The sequence below is a fragment of the Morone saxatilis genome, unplaced genomic scaffold (genome assembly GCF_004916995.1).
Source record: "Morone saxatilis isolate NCDOM2014 unplaced genomic scaffold, NCSU_SB_2.0 Contig17, whole genome shotgun sequence".
Lineage (NCBI taxonomy): Eukaryota > Metazoa > Chordata > Actinopteri > Moronidae > Morone > Morone saxatilis.
The window spans coordinates 4,956,798-4,972,546 of NW_023339729.1; the positions used below are offsets into that span (position 1 = coordinate 4,956,798).

At 39.3% G+C, this 15,749-nt stretch overlaps 2 protein-coding genes across 2 annotated transcripts in view; both read right to left on the bottom strand.

Moving 5' to 3' along the window:
- Nucleotides 1-599: 599 nt before the first annotated feature.
- LOC118327283 (solute carrier family 43 member 3-like) lies at nt 600-7,723 on the bottom strand. The gene is made up of 12 exons (XM_035660587.1): nt 7,368-7,723; nt 6,168-6,297; nt 5,256-5,302; nt 4,279-4,355; nt 4,045-4,137; nt 3,543-3,682; nt 3,297-3,445; nt 2,533-2,676; nt 2,270-2,377; nt 1,995-2,181; nt 1,131-1,254; nt 600-959 (listed from the first exon to the last, which is right to left on the bottom strand). Exons 1-12 carry the CDS (start codon nt 7,555-7,557, stop codon nt 810-812), a joined length of 1,539 nt encoding a protein of 512 aa, XP_035516480.1. The 5' UTR covers nt 7,558-7,723; the 3' UTR covers nt 600-809.
- A 5,092-nt stretch (nt 7,724-12,815) lies between these two features.
- The window catches only part of LOC118326429 (solute carrier family 43 member 3-like), a 7,331-nt gene continuing 4,397 nt past the window's right edge, over nt 12,816-15,749 (bottom strand). Inside the window, exons 10-13 of the mRNA XM_035659420.1 lie at nt 15,491-15,598; nt 14,867-15,053; nt 14,607-14,730; nt 12,816-14,469 (exon numbers count right to left, since the gene is read on the bottom strand). Of these exons, the coding sequence (XP_035515313.1) occupies nt 14,353-14,469; nt 14,607-14,730; nt 14,867-15,053; nt 15,491-15,598 (536 nt within the window). The 3' untranslated portion in view covers nt 12,816-14,352. The remainder of the gene's footprint in view (nt 14,470-14,606; nt 14,731-14,866; nt 15,054-15,490; nt 15,599-15,749) is intronic.

The following is a 15,749-nucleotide window of genomic DNA, read 5'->3' on the forward strand; positions in this document are numbered from 1 at the left end:
AAGTAATTAGATTACTTTTTAAAAGAATAATCAGTAATATGTAAAAAAAAATGTTGAGTAACTATCCGAGCACTGGTTATGAATCATTACATTGTGAAAGAAAACTCCAAAGACCGGTTATTAGAGTACTTAATGCTGCTTTTTTGTCAGTAGATTATTAATGGAACTACAGTACTACAGTGGATGAAGCTTATTAGCATAATGTCTGTATTGTCTTAGACTGTGATGTTTGTATTCATGTACATGCAGAATAAATGTTTTTTTTGTTTTTGATGTCTTACTGTTATGTAAATATGCCTGTCACATACTTTTTTAAATAAAATATATTACCAATGGAGCTAATTATGCTAATTTAATCATGAATAATACACTTATAAACATAACACACAGTACAGTAGTGTGTTCTACATTGTGTACTGATGTTAATATAAATACATGTGGACATACAGTGCACAGCATATTATAGCTTAAAAATCTGAGTAAAGCACTCAAATATAATTTAAGCCAGTCAATAAAACATTTACATTCAACTATTTTATTAAACTATTAATACATTTCAGTTTACATAAAACAAAAAAAAGTATGTATCCATTCACACAAACATTAAAAACATTTGAAATAATATCAGTGCACTTAGATTAAAAAAAGGTATCCAAAATACTTTACTGTATCTATTTTCAAGAAATTCTGAACAGGAGCAGACAGGCAAGTGAGAAGATGCTTCCTTTTTCTCAAAGAAAATCATTTAACAACCTGAAAAGTAAAACTTCTAGACAGAACACACCTAAAACCCTTATTTATCCCTTTAACTATAACTTGGCTTCAGCCATTTTGGAGCCATTAGTGACCTCAGTCTGGGTGTTGTCCTCTCTGTAGCGAGCTATCCTCCTGCAGTGGAAGAAGACATAGGCAGGATGGATAAACACCAGCAGAGTGAGGAGAGTCAGAGCAATGTCCACCTGTAACACATCAAAACAACAGTTTTCCATTTGTCCGAAGTGACAGTATCACACTATTCTGTACAGCACATTCTGACATTAATTCACCGACCATTATTAATGTATTCACATGCCCTTTGCTAGTCACCCAGCGGTTCTTTTTCTAATTCTTAAGCTTCCTTGAGCACTTACAAAGAAGGGGTCTCCATCCAGAGCTCCTTTGACCAGGGCGAAGCAGGGGTACTGCAGCAGAGAGACAACTGCAGACATGGACATCACCAAGCCGTACAGCTTCCCAAAGTGACAGGCTGGAAAACTGAGAGAAAGAGAGACATGTTCACAGGTATTGCTATGACTATGTCTATTAATAGTCTGACCACTGATGCTCTTTGACAATGCGTTATTTCTCTATTTGGCATCTATTATCAGGTTTTGACACTTCCTCCCTTACCACATTACATTTTTTGCAGCTAATGATATATCTTCAATTCAAGTAGAATCTATTTGAAACTCCAGCAATTTAGGATTGCACTTTCATAAAGGTGAGAGAGTTGTGGGAGGCAGATAAAAAAGTCCATTCTCAGTGGATGTGCACTGCTGGTTTCAAGTTTCTACATCACACTGTACAAGTTGATACTGGACCAGGACTGACTGCCTAACCATTTGACTGGAGAGAGACTTCTTCTTTAACCATAATGAAAAATGGAGAAGTTAATTTAGTGCACCTTTGAATTCCCAGAGTAATGTACCTCAGCTCTTCATAGAGGATAGGGAATCCGCAGAAATTGTATGATGGGTGTATCTGGTGTGAAACTGGTTGAAAAATTAAAATGTATATATAAGTACATCGTCAAGTAGCAGCACAACTTTAAGAGGTGCAAAAAGACCAGATAGTTGCTGCCAGACCTGCAACAGACCCAAACACTGAAAAATGTAATGTTCGGAACATCATGGTGACATACTGAATGATGTCAACATCAGATCTGTCTATTCTGTTGTAAGGTGTTTCTTTAATTTTTTCAATCTCCTGTGTGTGTGAATACGATAGCTACTCACGCAATACTAATGAACGCTGCATTTCCCCCATAGAGGAAAGAGCGATTGAGGACTTGTAGAACAAAGGTGAGGTACTGCAGTGGGAGGAAAGGAACGGAGGCACACACAGAGAACAGCAGGCACTGCAGCGAGGTCAGGAACAGAGACAAAGTGGAGGAGCGCAGGTCTGCCTCCTGCTCTGTTTCTCCTACAGGAGGAAAAATGGTTAACAAGTAATGAGTAACAATGCTCTGTTGCGAAAACACATTCAGTTATAACAGCAGTCATTTATTCACCTGGAGCCAGAGGCTTCCCCTTGTGTCTGTCCATGAGGAGTCCATTCCAGGGAGCACACAGCACTCCACACAGCTGGGTCATGGCAAAAGCATTGGTGTACTGACTCACTGAGATAAGGACAGAAAAAGAATAGAAGAAAAAAGCAGGAGTTGGGGTTGGAGGGTGATGATGAGAAGTCATTAAGAGAGTAAGGAGAACACTTTAAATCCCAGACAGTTAATATGTGTGTGACAAAGGGTCAGTGGTTTTTATGATGAGTTACCCAGGTTGGGGTCATTGTTGGCCAGCCGGTTTAGCATGGGGTTGAGTGTGCCAATGAAGAGATAGTGCCTCAGCTGCATTATGGACAACCACAATATATGCCACAGGAAGAACCAGGACAGCACACAGCTCCTGAAACTTGCCTCTAAACACATGAAAATTTACATGAAATCTGACATGAACATTGTGGGAAAATGAAAGCAAGTCCAGGTACTGCAAAGGTGCTTTAAAGGTCCAGTGTGTAACATTCAGGAGGATCTGAAAGGCAGAAATGGAATATAATACTCGTAGGTATGTTTTCATTAGTGTACAATCACCTGAAAATAAGAATCGAGCTGTTTTTATCTATAGTCACCGCTTGTTAAACCACCATGTTTCTACAGTAGCCCAGAACCTTTTCAGAGCTCCGAAAATAAGCACAAAATGTCCATTAGAGCTTCAACGATTAGTTGATTAATCAGTCGTTAAATCGTCAAAAAAAGTTTAAAGGTCATATAGTTTGTCAATCTGCTTCTATACCTCTGGTCGTAAAAACACACAGAACAGACATTTATAACAGATGAAGACTGCTCTCTGCTGTACAGTATATGTGTGTTTTAGAGTGGAAAACAATGGAGATAAGGATGAAAATACTACACAAGGTTACTGGTCATATGATCTTGTTTCTCTGTTCTTTCTGCATAGGGAGAAAAACTATGTTTAGTTTTGAATGCCATACAATGTGAATGTGAACATAGAGGTGATGGCAACATTGAGGATAAGTACCTTTTCCTGAGTCTTGGGCCTCTGTCCCGTCCTCAGGTGCTGGTGGCACATTGTCCCTCCCACCGGACTGCTGTGAATCTGTCATTGCACCATCCCTCATCCTCTCCAACTGCTCCACGTTGTAAGTGTTGGCCTGGCTGCAATTCACTCTGTAGGTTGGGAAAAGTGGATGTCATGTCTAATCCCTGGAGATGATCTACATGACTTAATACAGTAGCTGCTTCAAAGAGAAGTGATTGTTCTCACCCGTAGGTGTAGTATTGTGGCAGAGGGTAGGGGATGTGTCTTCTGGGCATCAGCAGGAAGGTCCTCAGCAGATGTATGATGCTGCAGAAAGACAAAACAAGGAAGGAGGAGCGGAGACAGATTCCCTGTTCGTAGAGGACCTGGAAAGCAGAGGAAAGCGTCTCGGTTAAACTTTTTTACAAAACTTTTTGTAGAAGTTGATGTTCAAATAAAAGAACAGAGAGCATACATGTACTGTACAGTATGTCAAATAAGCACAGACCTCAAATGGTGTACTTCAATTGCATTCAAATCAAACTGGATTTGATGTAAAAAAAAAAAAAAAGACCAGAATCAATGTTTTTTTGCTGTTTTAAGAAAAAAACTAGTGCACTTAATAGAAGACCTAGGAAAACCTTATATTAGCATTGTCTATTCGAGAGCTGTTCGCTATCTAGTAATTTCAGATGCTGCCAGATTCTAGCATTGTAATGGCTCCACTGACATGGCTGCACTCCTTTACCTTGATGATGAGAAACACAGCAGAAGAGGAGTCAAAGGCACCATTGTAGAGGGTGATGATGGTGGAGCGATGAGCCGCAAACAGGTTGCCCACCTTCCCGACACACAGAGACACAATTCAGCAAAACAAAATTTATAGTTATGAGTTATTGGAGAGTTGAAAGGTGTGAGAAATATTAGGACACACAGTATGTTTCTATTCTAAGATATTTGTAGAGATATTATCAGAATTCACCTGCATGTTAGTCAGAAGGAGCAGAATTCCCCCCACAGCGATGCAGGACAAGGCAGGAAAAAGCAGCTCTGAAAACACTACATGACAGAGAAAGACAAACTTTTGTAATTTGTAATTTTGTAATTTTAGAAATTACTCCATTGATTATCACATGATTCTAAACTTATACCCATCCCCTTCACTTTGACCAATTCAATTCAATTCAATTCAATTTTATTTGTATAGCGCCAATTCTTATTATCTCAGGACACTTTTCAAATAGAGTCAGGTCTATACCAAACTCTTATAACATATATTTACAGAGACCCAACAGTTCCCACTTAGTGTTAGAGTCCAGAGTCACAGAGTCTCTAGAACAGCAGGAAAGTTGGCTATTGAAGCACCCAACCAGTGTTTAGTCTAGCAAGAAAGCTGCACTTGTTTAGTTCTGTGGCAATAAGATATTCCTTTTATTTTATAATGTTTAATGGTCCAGACCATAGATTTAGAAACATAGATGCTGCATTCTCGATTTGACGTGTGTCTGCGTGCCATATTGGGGAGGTCAATATCAGCTAGTTAACAATACTGAGAGATGAAGACTTCACTACAAAATTGATTGTAACTTGCTTAATTCTGAACCGATTTTCATGAAATTTGCTTTGTTAGAAATGTGAGAAATAGAATCTGGTACTGGTTATTGGAAATAATTCAGTTACCGGGGGCAGATCTATATGATATGTGTTCACACACAATATAAACCAACTAACTAGAAAGAATATTCATGTATATTTTAATAGCCACCATAGGAACAAGGTGGGCTAAAATTGTACGGAGAATAGCATGTCTGCCATTTCCCACCGTGAAGGACTGTGGCAGGAAGAAACAAGTGGTATGAAATAGGTATTATGACATTTCCTTCCCCTGATGTAAACTACATTAGTTATGTTGCCCAGTTACTCTAACATTATGCATGTTATGAATGTGCGTGCGCCCACCTGCACTGGAGAAGGCCACAAGAAGGGTTCCAGTCGTATACAAACATCTTGAGAGAGAAATATAACTGAATTAAGAGCAGCTACATCAGTGTCTCACAGTGTCATTTATCCACCACAGCATACACACACTCAGACACAATAGAAAGTTTAGAGGTATTTTCATACTTCACACATAATAAATACAATGTAAATTGTAAGAACACTATAAACTCAAATTTATTATATTTTGGTGGAAAATCTAACTGGCTACAGGTGAAATAATTATGATGCATTCTGTGAGCTGCTTCAACTTCACCTATTTAATAAATAAGGAGGTCGATTTTTAAAAACACAGTCTGTTGTGTTTTTTCAGTCTGCGGTCAAAGTGTTGAGTTTCTGACAAGAAGGGTCTCTATCTATCCTGTGACTGAACTAGGCTTGCCATGTTTTGTTCAACTTGTCTTGAAAAGGGTACATAGTTGTAAATATTATAGTGATGATAATGACTCTGCAAATACGAAGATAAGATAGGGTCTTGGGTCAAAGGAGGCAGGCTCTGCTTAAGTGTAATCTCTCTGCCTCTGTTAGACACTCCCTACCTTTATCTCTATAACCCTTACTGATCCCCCTTCATCATAACTGTAAACTGTAGCAATAACTGACCTGCAAACTGAAATATACATTTGAGCTCATGGATCCTGTATGGGTATCATGCATGGAATAAACCTTTAGCCACTAGTTTTGCTTACTGAACTTCTTAAGCTTTTGTTTCATTATGCTATCACAAGGAAAATATGAATGAAAAGCTGGTGGTCATTTTTTATCAGTCAACTATAACTTGGACAAACAAACTGTCATTATGACAACAAAAACTGGTGCTGACAGGGTTTTCAACTGCAGCCTTCTTTATTTTATAAAATTAGATGAACTTACATTCCCAGCAGCCTCGTCACCATGGTACCAAATCGATCAAACAGGTAGCCATTGACTAGAGTCAGGAAGTTGTTGAGGAACGAGGCGATGGTGAAGACCAGAGAGAACTGCTCATCCTGTCGACTACAGTCTGAGACAGAGAGAAAGCTTGGGGCATTTTGGGATATTGAGAAAACTGTACCTGAACTGATGAGAACATCACTACACATTTTACCAATGGCATATAAATGCCTGGTCTTTGTCCATACAGCTGTGGCACATTGAAGTGAAAACCTCAAAAGGGACAGTTTTCCTTCAGCTTGCTCCGTTAGTATTCTGCAACACTATTTTTACACTCATGCTCTTTATGGTATAGGTTATTTATTATTATTATAACCACAATAATTTACTTTGTGTATCATGAAAGGGGTCCCTTGTGACGAACCCGTAGACGACATCTAGTAGCTAAAGACAGAGATGTTCAGTGAGGAGGTGGTGGACACTGAAACGATAATGTTGCTCTGTGTTATTTGCCAGCACCATTGAAAGTATATATATTGGACAGAGCTTCTGAGTCTGTGAAGTGAAGCCAATGCAGAAGTGTCTTAAAGCTGCATCCTTTCTAATGCTCAGCAGGAGGAGCTCCTTAAGCTGCAAAACAAGAAATCCAATAGTATTAAGTTTAATGGAGACTTCTCACTTGATTTATTAGCTCAGTTAATAGTTTCCTAATGAGTTTATGGTCTCAATTGCTAGTTCCAAGTCTTCTTCAATACATTATGGTGTTCATTTAGTAAACTATGGTCTAATTTAGAGTAAAATAGATGATAAACCAGGGTATGCATTAGGGTGTGGCTACCTTGTGATTGACAAATCATTCTCAGTGAGTCCGCCCATTATGTTCTGAAGTACTTTTGCTCCCAAGTGGCTAAAAATATTTTTATATTTTTAATGTATTTGTACATTCTTGCTTCAGTTTGAAGACATGTGTGCCTATATTTTGTTAACATTAGGTATTGATAATCAAGTGGTACCATTGTTTAAAGCTTTTTTCTTAGTGCCAACTGTTTTCATAGAGCTCACACATTTTCTCAGGGGAATCTTCTCTTTTGACTTCTATGTTTGCCTTTTAAAAGAGCAGCTAATTTAAAGAAACAACTGATGTCTCTCATATGAGCGTCCCAGCAACATCATCACCTCTTGTACCCCAGAGTTGCTCACCTGCACTGGTCAGGTTGCCGCTGGCATCTGGGACGCTGACACACAGCTGACTGAAGTAGCCATCCTCTTTCAGCACAAACACCAGAGAGGCGAACCCAAAGACCACACCAGCAAAGCACAGACACTCCAGCATCCCCGAGGCCAGAGTCAGCCTGTAGCGCAGCCTGGTACCAACCTCGTACCCCTGCATGCTGCACTCCCCTTCTCCAGGTCGCCAACAGGTTTACTTCCGGTACGGGTTTAGTCCTCAGAGGAAGGTGTTGCTGTCTCTCCTGGTCTCTTTGGTTTACTGTTCCTCTAATTTTGCTTCTGATTTCCCTTCAGCAAGTGCATGGCAGTAAAGGTCTTTGCTGGATTAAAGTTTCTAAGATACAGAACAAAAACCAAACAGGTGTTACTAAGAGAGAGTTCAGTTACAGCCAAAGCAGTACAATATGATGCCACATATTGTTCCACGCCTACGGAACAGATGAGCCAGGACTGAACAGTATTAGTGAAGCATTGTCAACGGATTAAATACAATGACAAACAATAAATATTGTACTCAGCGTGGTGTAAATGGACAGTTTTATGAGTTTCAGCTGTGAAGATGGTCGTGAATAAGTCCTTGATATTTCAGAGACCACAGCAAAGACCCATTGGAGATAGATAACCCTGAAACAGTAAATGATAAGCAGTTACTTTATCATGTGCTGCTCTGCTGGAGAGGGCAGTTTTAACACCAGTCTTGATCATTTCTGAATTTATGAAGCCACTTGTGTAGGCAGTGGTGGGAAGTAACAACACAACAGTACATTGTACTTAAATTAAGTGTACTTTAAGGGAAATATTGTATTTTTAAATTTTGCTCCTTGAATTATGACCGTAATTCTTCTTCCTTATTTGTGCACAGTGTATAAATAATACAAACTTCGCATAAACTAAAACATCTGATGTCCCTATGGCTTTCTGTGTCTCATGTCCAGCTCTCATTGCAGCATGAGGACACGGCGCTGTGGCCAGGCGGTGCAGACTGTAATCCAGATTAGTTCACTTAATCTATGCACATGGCACAACATGGACACAAACCCGCAAGAAATTAGACCTTTATAGCGTGAACGGCACATGGTTTATTGTCATTCTTCATGAAACACAACATGAATGGACATTTAATATCGTTAATATGAGTACAACACCCACACAGTGTCTAGTTCTCTGCGTGGAGAGACGTTACATCAACTCACCTCAAAACGCGCATCGTTCAGCCAACCCCCGCTGTATGCCTGTATCTTTAACATTTTATAACAAGTTATTATTTCTACCTTTTGATTTCCAGTTGCTTCAAACATCCGTTACAGTCCTTTGGTGCAGGGGGACGCAGGACCGTGATGCACCTCGCACCGAGCCGCAGGTTGTGTATCTAACGCACAGAGCTGCCTCACTGTCTCAGTCTGTCTGAGATCCAGTTGTAGTCGCAACAGGTGGACCCAGGGCGGGAAACCACATCAACATATGGCTCTTTATAGTACGCAGTATCTCTCATTAACAGTTTAATTGTGAATTACAGGCTAATCTTAATGGATTTTCTATTATTCGCCCCGCATGATGATACCATTTTAATTAAGCCCCTGAGGCCTGGAGATAAAATATACTTAACTATAAATACATTACAGACTCACTAATGATGCCAAAAGACACGTGGTGGCATCTGCAGGAATATTATGGTTCTCTGATGCTTCTTTAGCGTCTTTATAAGGATGATGGCATCACAAACTGCTGTCACAGTACACTGTATGGACTCATTTATGTGGAAATACTGTAATCAATCTGTTGGAGAAATAAATGACTCACATGATTAGAATATTTACTGTAAAGCTCTCATGGCCAGATTTACTTGAATAATTACTTGACAATTGACACATTTGGACATGCTTCCATTGCTCATTCAGTCAGTGACTCATTATAACACATATTAGCTACCCTGTGATTTATGTACATATTCAGGAGAACTGGGAATCACCATGGCATAAAAAAGGCATACATACATCGAAGAAGGCAGTCTCTTATAAAACAATGTAATCGTTATTTCTCATTCTTGTTTTGATGTTCATTTATTACTAAATTTCCAGTAATAAAATCAAATGCTGAAAAAAGCCAATGATCAGAATCTTATTAAAATTAAAATTATCGTTTAAAGCTCCATCAATAACATAATACATCAATAATTCAGGTGGCCAGAAATATGATGAATATTGCTCTGAGTCTGCAGGATGCAACTGTTTGCCAACTGTTAACCAAAACCACTTTATATGGCTGTGAGAACTTATTCTGCCCCCTAGTGGCCAAATATTGAGCACTGCAGCTTTAACTATGACAGTACCTGTTCTACTTTTTTCAGAGGCTTAAAAAGATAGTTGAACATTTTGAGAAATACTTTACTTTTTGCCAGGAGTTGGATACCACTCTCATATCTGTATGCCAGATATGAATCTACTGCTTTCAGATCGTTAGCTTATAGCTTAGCAGATAGGAGGGCTCTGTCCACAGGTAATATTCATACCATAGCCATACCATATAAAAAGAGAATATATATAAAATATTGATTGATGAAACTTTAAAGAGCTTAAACACAGCACAGAGCCATTCATTGAGACATGCATGATGATACATACACTCTGATGCCTATGGCCACATGTAAACACAGAAATCTCCTACAGTGTTATCACCTGTAGTGGGTCTTCATGTGTGCGTTGACATGTGCCCTGCAAGAGAACACGCAGCCACACATCAGGTGGCTCCATCTGATGAAGCTCATCCCACTCTGTCCACAGAACTGAGTCCTCTCCCCTGTGTGTGTGAGCCTGTGGCATTTCATCATGCTCAAGAAAGGGAACCCTCTTCCTACCGTAGTCACTTATGTACTTGAAATGCCCAGTTGTTCCATCAGGCCCGAAAGCTGCCATATTGCAGCTTCTACTTCAACTTTAACAAGGTTTCTTTGGTGCCTGGGTGTGTCTGTCTGCAGTGTGCTGTCTATTGAGTGATAAATTAGGGATGTCAAGTGTCCTTGATGTGGACTGGTTTTCTGATGGATGTAAGCTGCTGAAATATGTGAGTGCTGGGGTGTCAGGCAGAGTGCTGCCCACAGGAAACTCTCCACAGTCGGTGTACATCTGACACAGAGTCCCTTCTTGGAGCTGAAAGCCCAGATTTAAATCTCCACTTGGGGTCTGGTGGTCTGGACTTTCTGCTTCACTTTTACTATGAAATCCCAGAACAATTAATTTTGTTTGGGGAAATACAGACTGCCTGTAGTCTGTGTTTAGATCTTTGCTGTCCTCTGGAGGTTCACTGCAGAACTGCGAGCTCTGCATCCTGACTTTGAGGACCTGTTCTCAGGTGGGTGAGTGTATAGGAAGAGTTACTCAAAACAACAGCAGAAGCAAAAGTCATCAAAGTCATTATAATGATCATTACTGACATGGCCATGTTAGTTTATCAATAATAATGTACATTAACCTTTCAGCTCTGGTTGTCCTTCAGGAGCTCACTCACATTTGACAGTAACTGGTTCAAACTTTCAGTCTGCCAACTTTAAAATACTTTCCTGTGGCACACAACAAAACAGTACATCAGATGGTTTTAATCACATTAGAACTATATCGGTTATAATACAGATTCAAGCACATTTCTGAAAATTACCTATTTTGATAACAGTTGATTGGCTTGTAAAACTAATTTTAAAACAGTTGACACACTGAAATTTCAGCTAAGTCCGTGATGACTCAGTTTTGGGGATGATTGGCGCAGCAGTTTCTGAAAATAGGATTTTAAAAAATGTGGCAAGTGATGAAAGAATTTTGACTGAAGGCCAAGCCTGAGAAAATGTAAATGTGATTGCAGTGCCCCCTTAAGGTCAATTAGTGTCATATTATGTGCCTGAGTAGTGGATGGAATTGGAAACCCCTCGCCTACAGTTTTTGCTGCACAAACACAAAAAAAAACTTTTTTATTGGCTTTAATCGACAGTGACAACTGTAGAGTTAGAGGAAAGGGGGGGAGAGAGAGAGGGGATGACAGACAGAAAAGGGCCACTGCAGCGAGGACCCACCCCCTTAGCACATGGGGCTGCCAGCTCTTGGACCCATAATAACAGGGTTGTTGGTCAATACAAATAACTCCATAATCATGTTCTCTCCCCAAAACAAAGCATTTGTCACAAAAGTAGAAGAAATGGTTTGCACTAAGCCTTTTTTAGTACACAAAAGTAGGCTTGAGGTCAAGAACAACTCGTGTCACAAGACATTTGAGCTGTGATGGTGCGGATTAGTCTTGTTCACAGCCCAAAATGACAGCTGGAAAAGTGATAATTTATTGTGTAGTTTCGCCCTCATGATGTCTTTAGGCAGTGTATCTGCCTGAATTAGCCACAGTTTATTCCTTTCTAGTCTGAAGACTACACTGAATGGGTACACCTCATCCTGCTCCTCCATTCTGTATTGCTCTTTATCTGATCGGCCTGCAGCTGTGGTCCTGCTCCATTGTTTCCTGCAAAAAAACACTCAGCAATTAAAAAAAGTAAAACCATTTAAGGCAAATAATCAAAAATGTACTGATCAAAAGGTAAAATAACATTAAGTGATCAGAGTATGGTGCTGCATATTCCTGCTAAACTATTGTGTCAGAATAAAGGGATGGAGGTGTGGTGGTGCACAGATAGACCACAAAGGAGACTTGATCACCTGCCATTTGCCCTTTGAGGTGTCTTTTTTAAATAAATAAATAATCATTTTCATTTCAAATTGAAATTCATGAATTGCTTGAAACTATTTGGTGAAAAGGTCTATCTATGCTTGAACTATTTAGCAGTTCAAAATGTGCTGACTAGCTGTCCTTAGCATTGACACCTTTTGCTAGCAATATGGGAATCAGTGGGTTAGAAAGTAAAGGAAATAACAAGCTAATAATAAAGGAAGTAAAGAAAAACACTTTTTCAAATATTTTTAGTTTCAATCACTTTCTTCATTATTTTTACAGTGTCTGAGTGTCTGAACCAACCTCATTATCATTAATTTGTACTTTTTAATATTCCTTTATCTGCGTTGAAGAAGTGGGCCTAGTCATTCCAGATATATATAAATTATTTAAAAAAAACCTCCTTTGATGAATTTGGGTCCCTGCCCCTCTAACATGCTCTGCCCCTGTGTGGTCAAATAAATGCTGTCACTGTCAATTGCATATGGTTATTATCTGTTTTGCACAGCACAGCACTTACTGTCCTAAGAGCCAAACCAAATGCTTGATCCCTAGCGAGCAGTTTCTCTATGATGGAGGGCAACGCTGTCATCTCCTCCATGAATCGGAGAATAGATAGAAAACAATTCCCACTGAGCCCTTCCGTGTAATTGCATGTGCAGCTTTAACACAACAGGCAAAATCAACACAAACAAGAGCTTTATTTGGCTCCAGCATTTACAGTTTTATGGTTGCATAATATTGCTAGTTCACAATATCAATGTGGCCATAGTGCTTTATGTCCCTTATGTCATTTAAGGCACAATCTGTAAATAAAATGCAAGCAAACACACAAAAATTAAAGATCTCCTCCAGACCTGTATTACAACATATACAAATAATCAGCTTGGAACAATAATGTGTGTCTGATGTGTTTCTTCTGCAAAAAAAGAAGAAGAATTTCCACATCAAAATCCTTCAAAAGTCTACTACACACACACCTTCTATGTGCAATGGTGGATCACACTCTAATAGTTGCATACTGGACCACGACTGACTTCCAAATTGTTTGTGATGTCACCAACATGCTGTAGGCCCGCCCCTTAAAATCAGATTTCCATTGAGTACAGAGAAATGTTCCACTTTCAGCAGATGAATGTGAAAACATCCTATAGTGTCAAACTCTGCACAGACATCATTCAGCACATCACACTGTAGGAACAAGAATAAAAACAGAGGGGGACTTTAATAATAATAATAATGATAACTCACAACATTAACTAACAATGTAGACATATATTCTGATGCTGTTTAATCGCCAATTTTTGTAAACATAAGTAAAACAGGCCAATATTAGGCCTGCATGATACCTTGAGAAACACAATCTACTTCTTTTAATTTGTAAGTCATTGATACATATGTGAATATAGCTGGCCATTATGGTCAAAAATGTATTAATTGTGATTAAATTAATTTTTGTGTCTATTTTTTTTTTTCAAACCATACAGATTCTTGTCTGCGGTAAAAGTAATATGGTATATTGCCCTGTCCCTGAAAACAATTTAAATTACTACTAAATACAAATGTATGTAAAAGTGTTTAAAAAACAAAAGCGATGTGCTATATTGACTATGGGATGCACAGGAATAGCTAAGTAAGTGGACCCTGCATTTAAAATATGTTCACAGATTAGGCATGGGACGATATACCATATTATTGCATATTGAGCAAAAAACTACTGTCACCAAGGTCAAGAAGAAATCTCCATGCTCTGACACAGATTTGTGTTTGCTTTCATTGTTGTGAATAGTTACGTTATATTTGACAATGTAATATTTACCTATTGGAATGGCTTACATCTGCTTTACCACGCAATGATCATTTGTCAATAGAAAATGTGGTGGATGATCTTTCTCAACCAAGTTGTTTTGCACATTTCTTGACATTCCAGTGCAGAGTTCTCCTCAATACATCAATGGTCCCGAGTCATAATGCATTCTTTGCCTGATGTTATGTAATTTCCAAAAATGTAAACTCTAAGAGGTAAGAAGTAGTAAGAAGTAAATCCAACATAAAACATTATAAAATACATAAAAAATATTCAGCTGCAATGTGAAGTGTACATGGTTCGTAATAAATTAAACATGCAAAAACCCTTGTGTGGTCCCAACTGTGGTTTCCAAAAAGAGAAACTACTTCTTTACGTTTGCATCATACACATTTTTAATTTTAGACTTGGTTACACTGGATAAAGTCAACATCTTGCAGACCCTCATTCATTCACTTCTTGTTCGGTCTTTCTCTGTTTGGCCAGCTTTCTGCAGTAGAGGCTGACATGGAGCGGGTGAATAAAGGTGAGCAGTGACACCAAGGTGACACCCACATTTACCTGTGAGAATAACAGAAAATTAAAAATGGAGGAGGTTGGGGTGTGGGTGGGGTGTGAAAGAGACAAACTGCTTATTAAACCGGTTAACCTGACTCCTCCTTCAAGTGAGGCTCATCACACAACCTCTGGACACTTACATAGAGCGGATCACCGTGTAGCTGGTGCTGGATGAGGTGTAGGATTGGAAACTGGAGAAGCAGCACCAGAGCTGACAATGACATCACTATCCCTGTCATCTTCCCGAAATGAGACATTGGGAAGCTAGAGGTGAGATGGAGTGGAGAGAGATGAAGACACAGCAGAGCAGTTATATATAATATATATATATTGTTGACTGAATTTGTTGTTATTATTTGGTCTGAAGTGTGTTGGAATTAAGAAGGACGTGTGAACGTACGCAAAGCTGACGAAGGCTTGGTGTCCTCCATAAAAGAAGGAGCTGTTGACAACCTGCAGGACAAATGTGAGGTACTGTAGAGGGAGGACGGGACAGGTGAAACACACACAGAAGAGGAAACACTGCAGGGAGGTCAGGAAGAGGGCGAGAGAGGATGACTGCAGGTCTGCTTCCCTCTTGGTTTCTCCTAAGAAATACAAAAACAAAAGCATGGCTCAGGCTCCCCTTAGGTTAGAATTTATTTTTATCATTATTTGATTTAATGTTAATGGTTTTATTCTCTATTAGCAGAGCTCGAAGGTCCAGTGACATCTAGCGGTGTAGTTGCAGTTTACAATTCACTCGTTTCACCCTCCCTTTCCAACCATGAGTGAGAAACTATGGTGGCCCCAGAATGCATGAAATACACAAATGGTCCTTTTAAAGCCAGTGTTTGGTTTGTCCGTTCTGGACTAATGTAGAAACAGTTCAACATGGTGGCCTCCACAGAAGGTGACCCGCAATGCCTATGGATACAAATGGCTCATTCTAAGGTAACAAAAACACAACAATTCAGACTTGTAAATCATTTAGTTAAGTAAACAGCTTTGTTCCACAGTGTAATTTGAAGAAAATCTAGCGAACCTGGAGCCAGAGGCCTGCGCTTGTGTCTGTCCATGATGAGACCGTTCATGGGAGCGAGCAGCACACTGCACAGCTGGGTGAAGGCAAATGCATTGGTGTACTGACTCACTGGACAGGAGGGGTGGAAAGAAAGGGCAAATTTAGTATGGAGGAGGAAACATGGTGGTACATAATTTCAAAAAGTGCCAAGTCAAAGAACATGGTTGAAGGGAGTGAAAGTGCTTATGTCAGTATAGACTATAAATCATGTGTATATTAT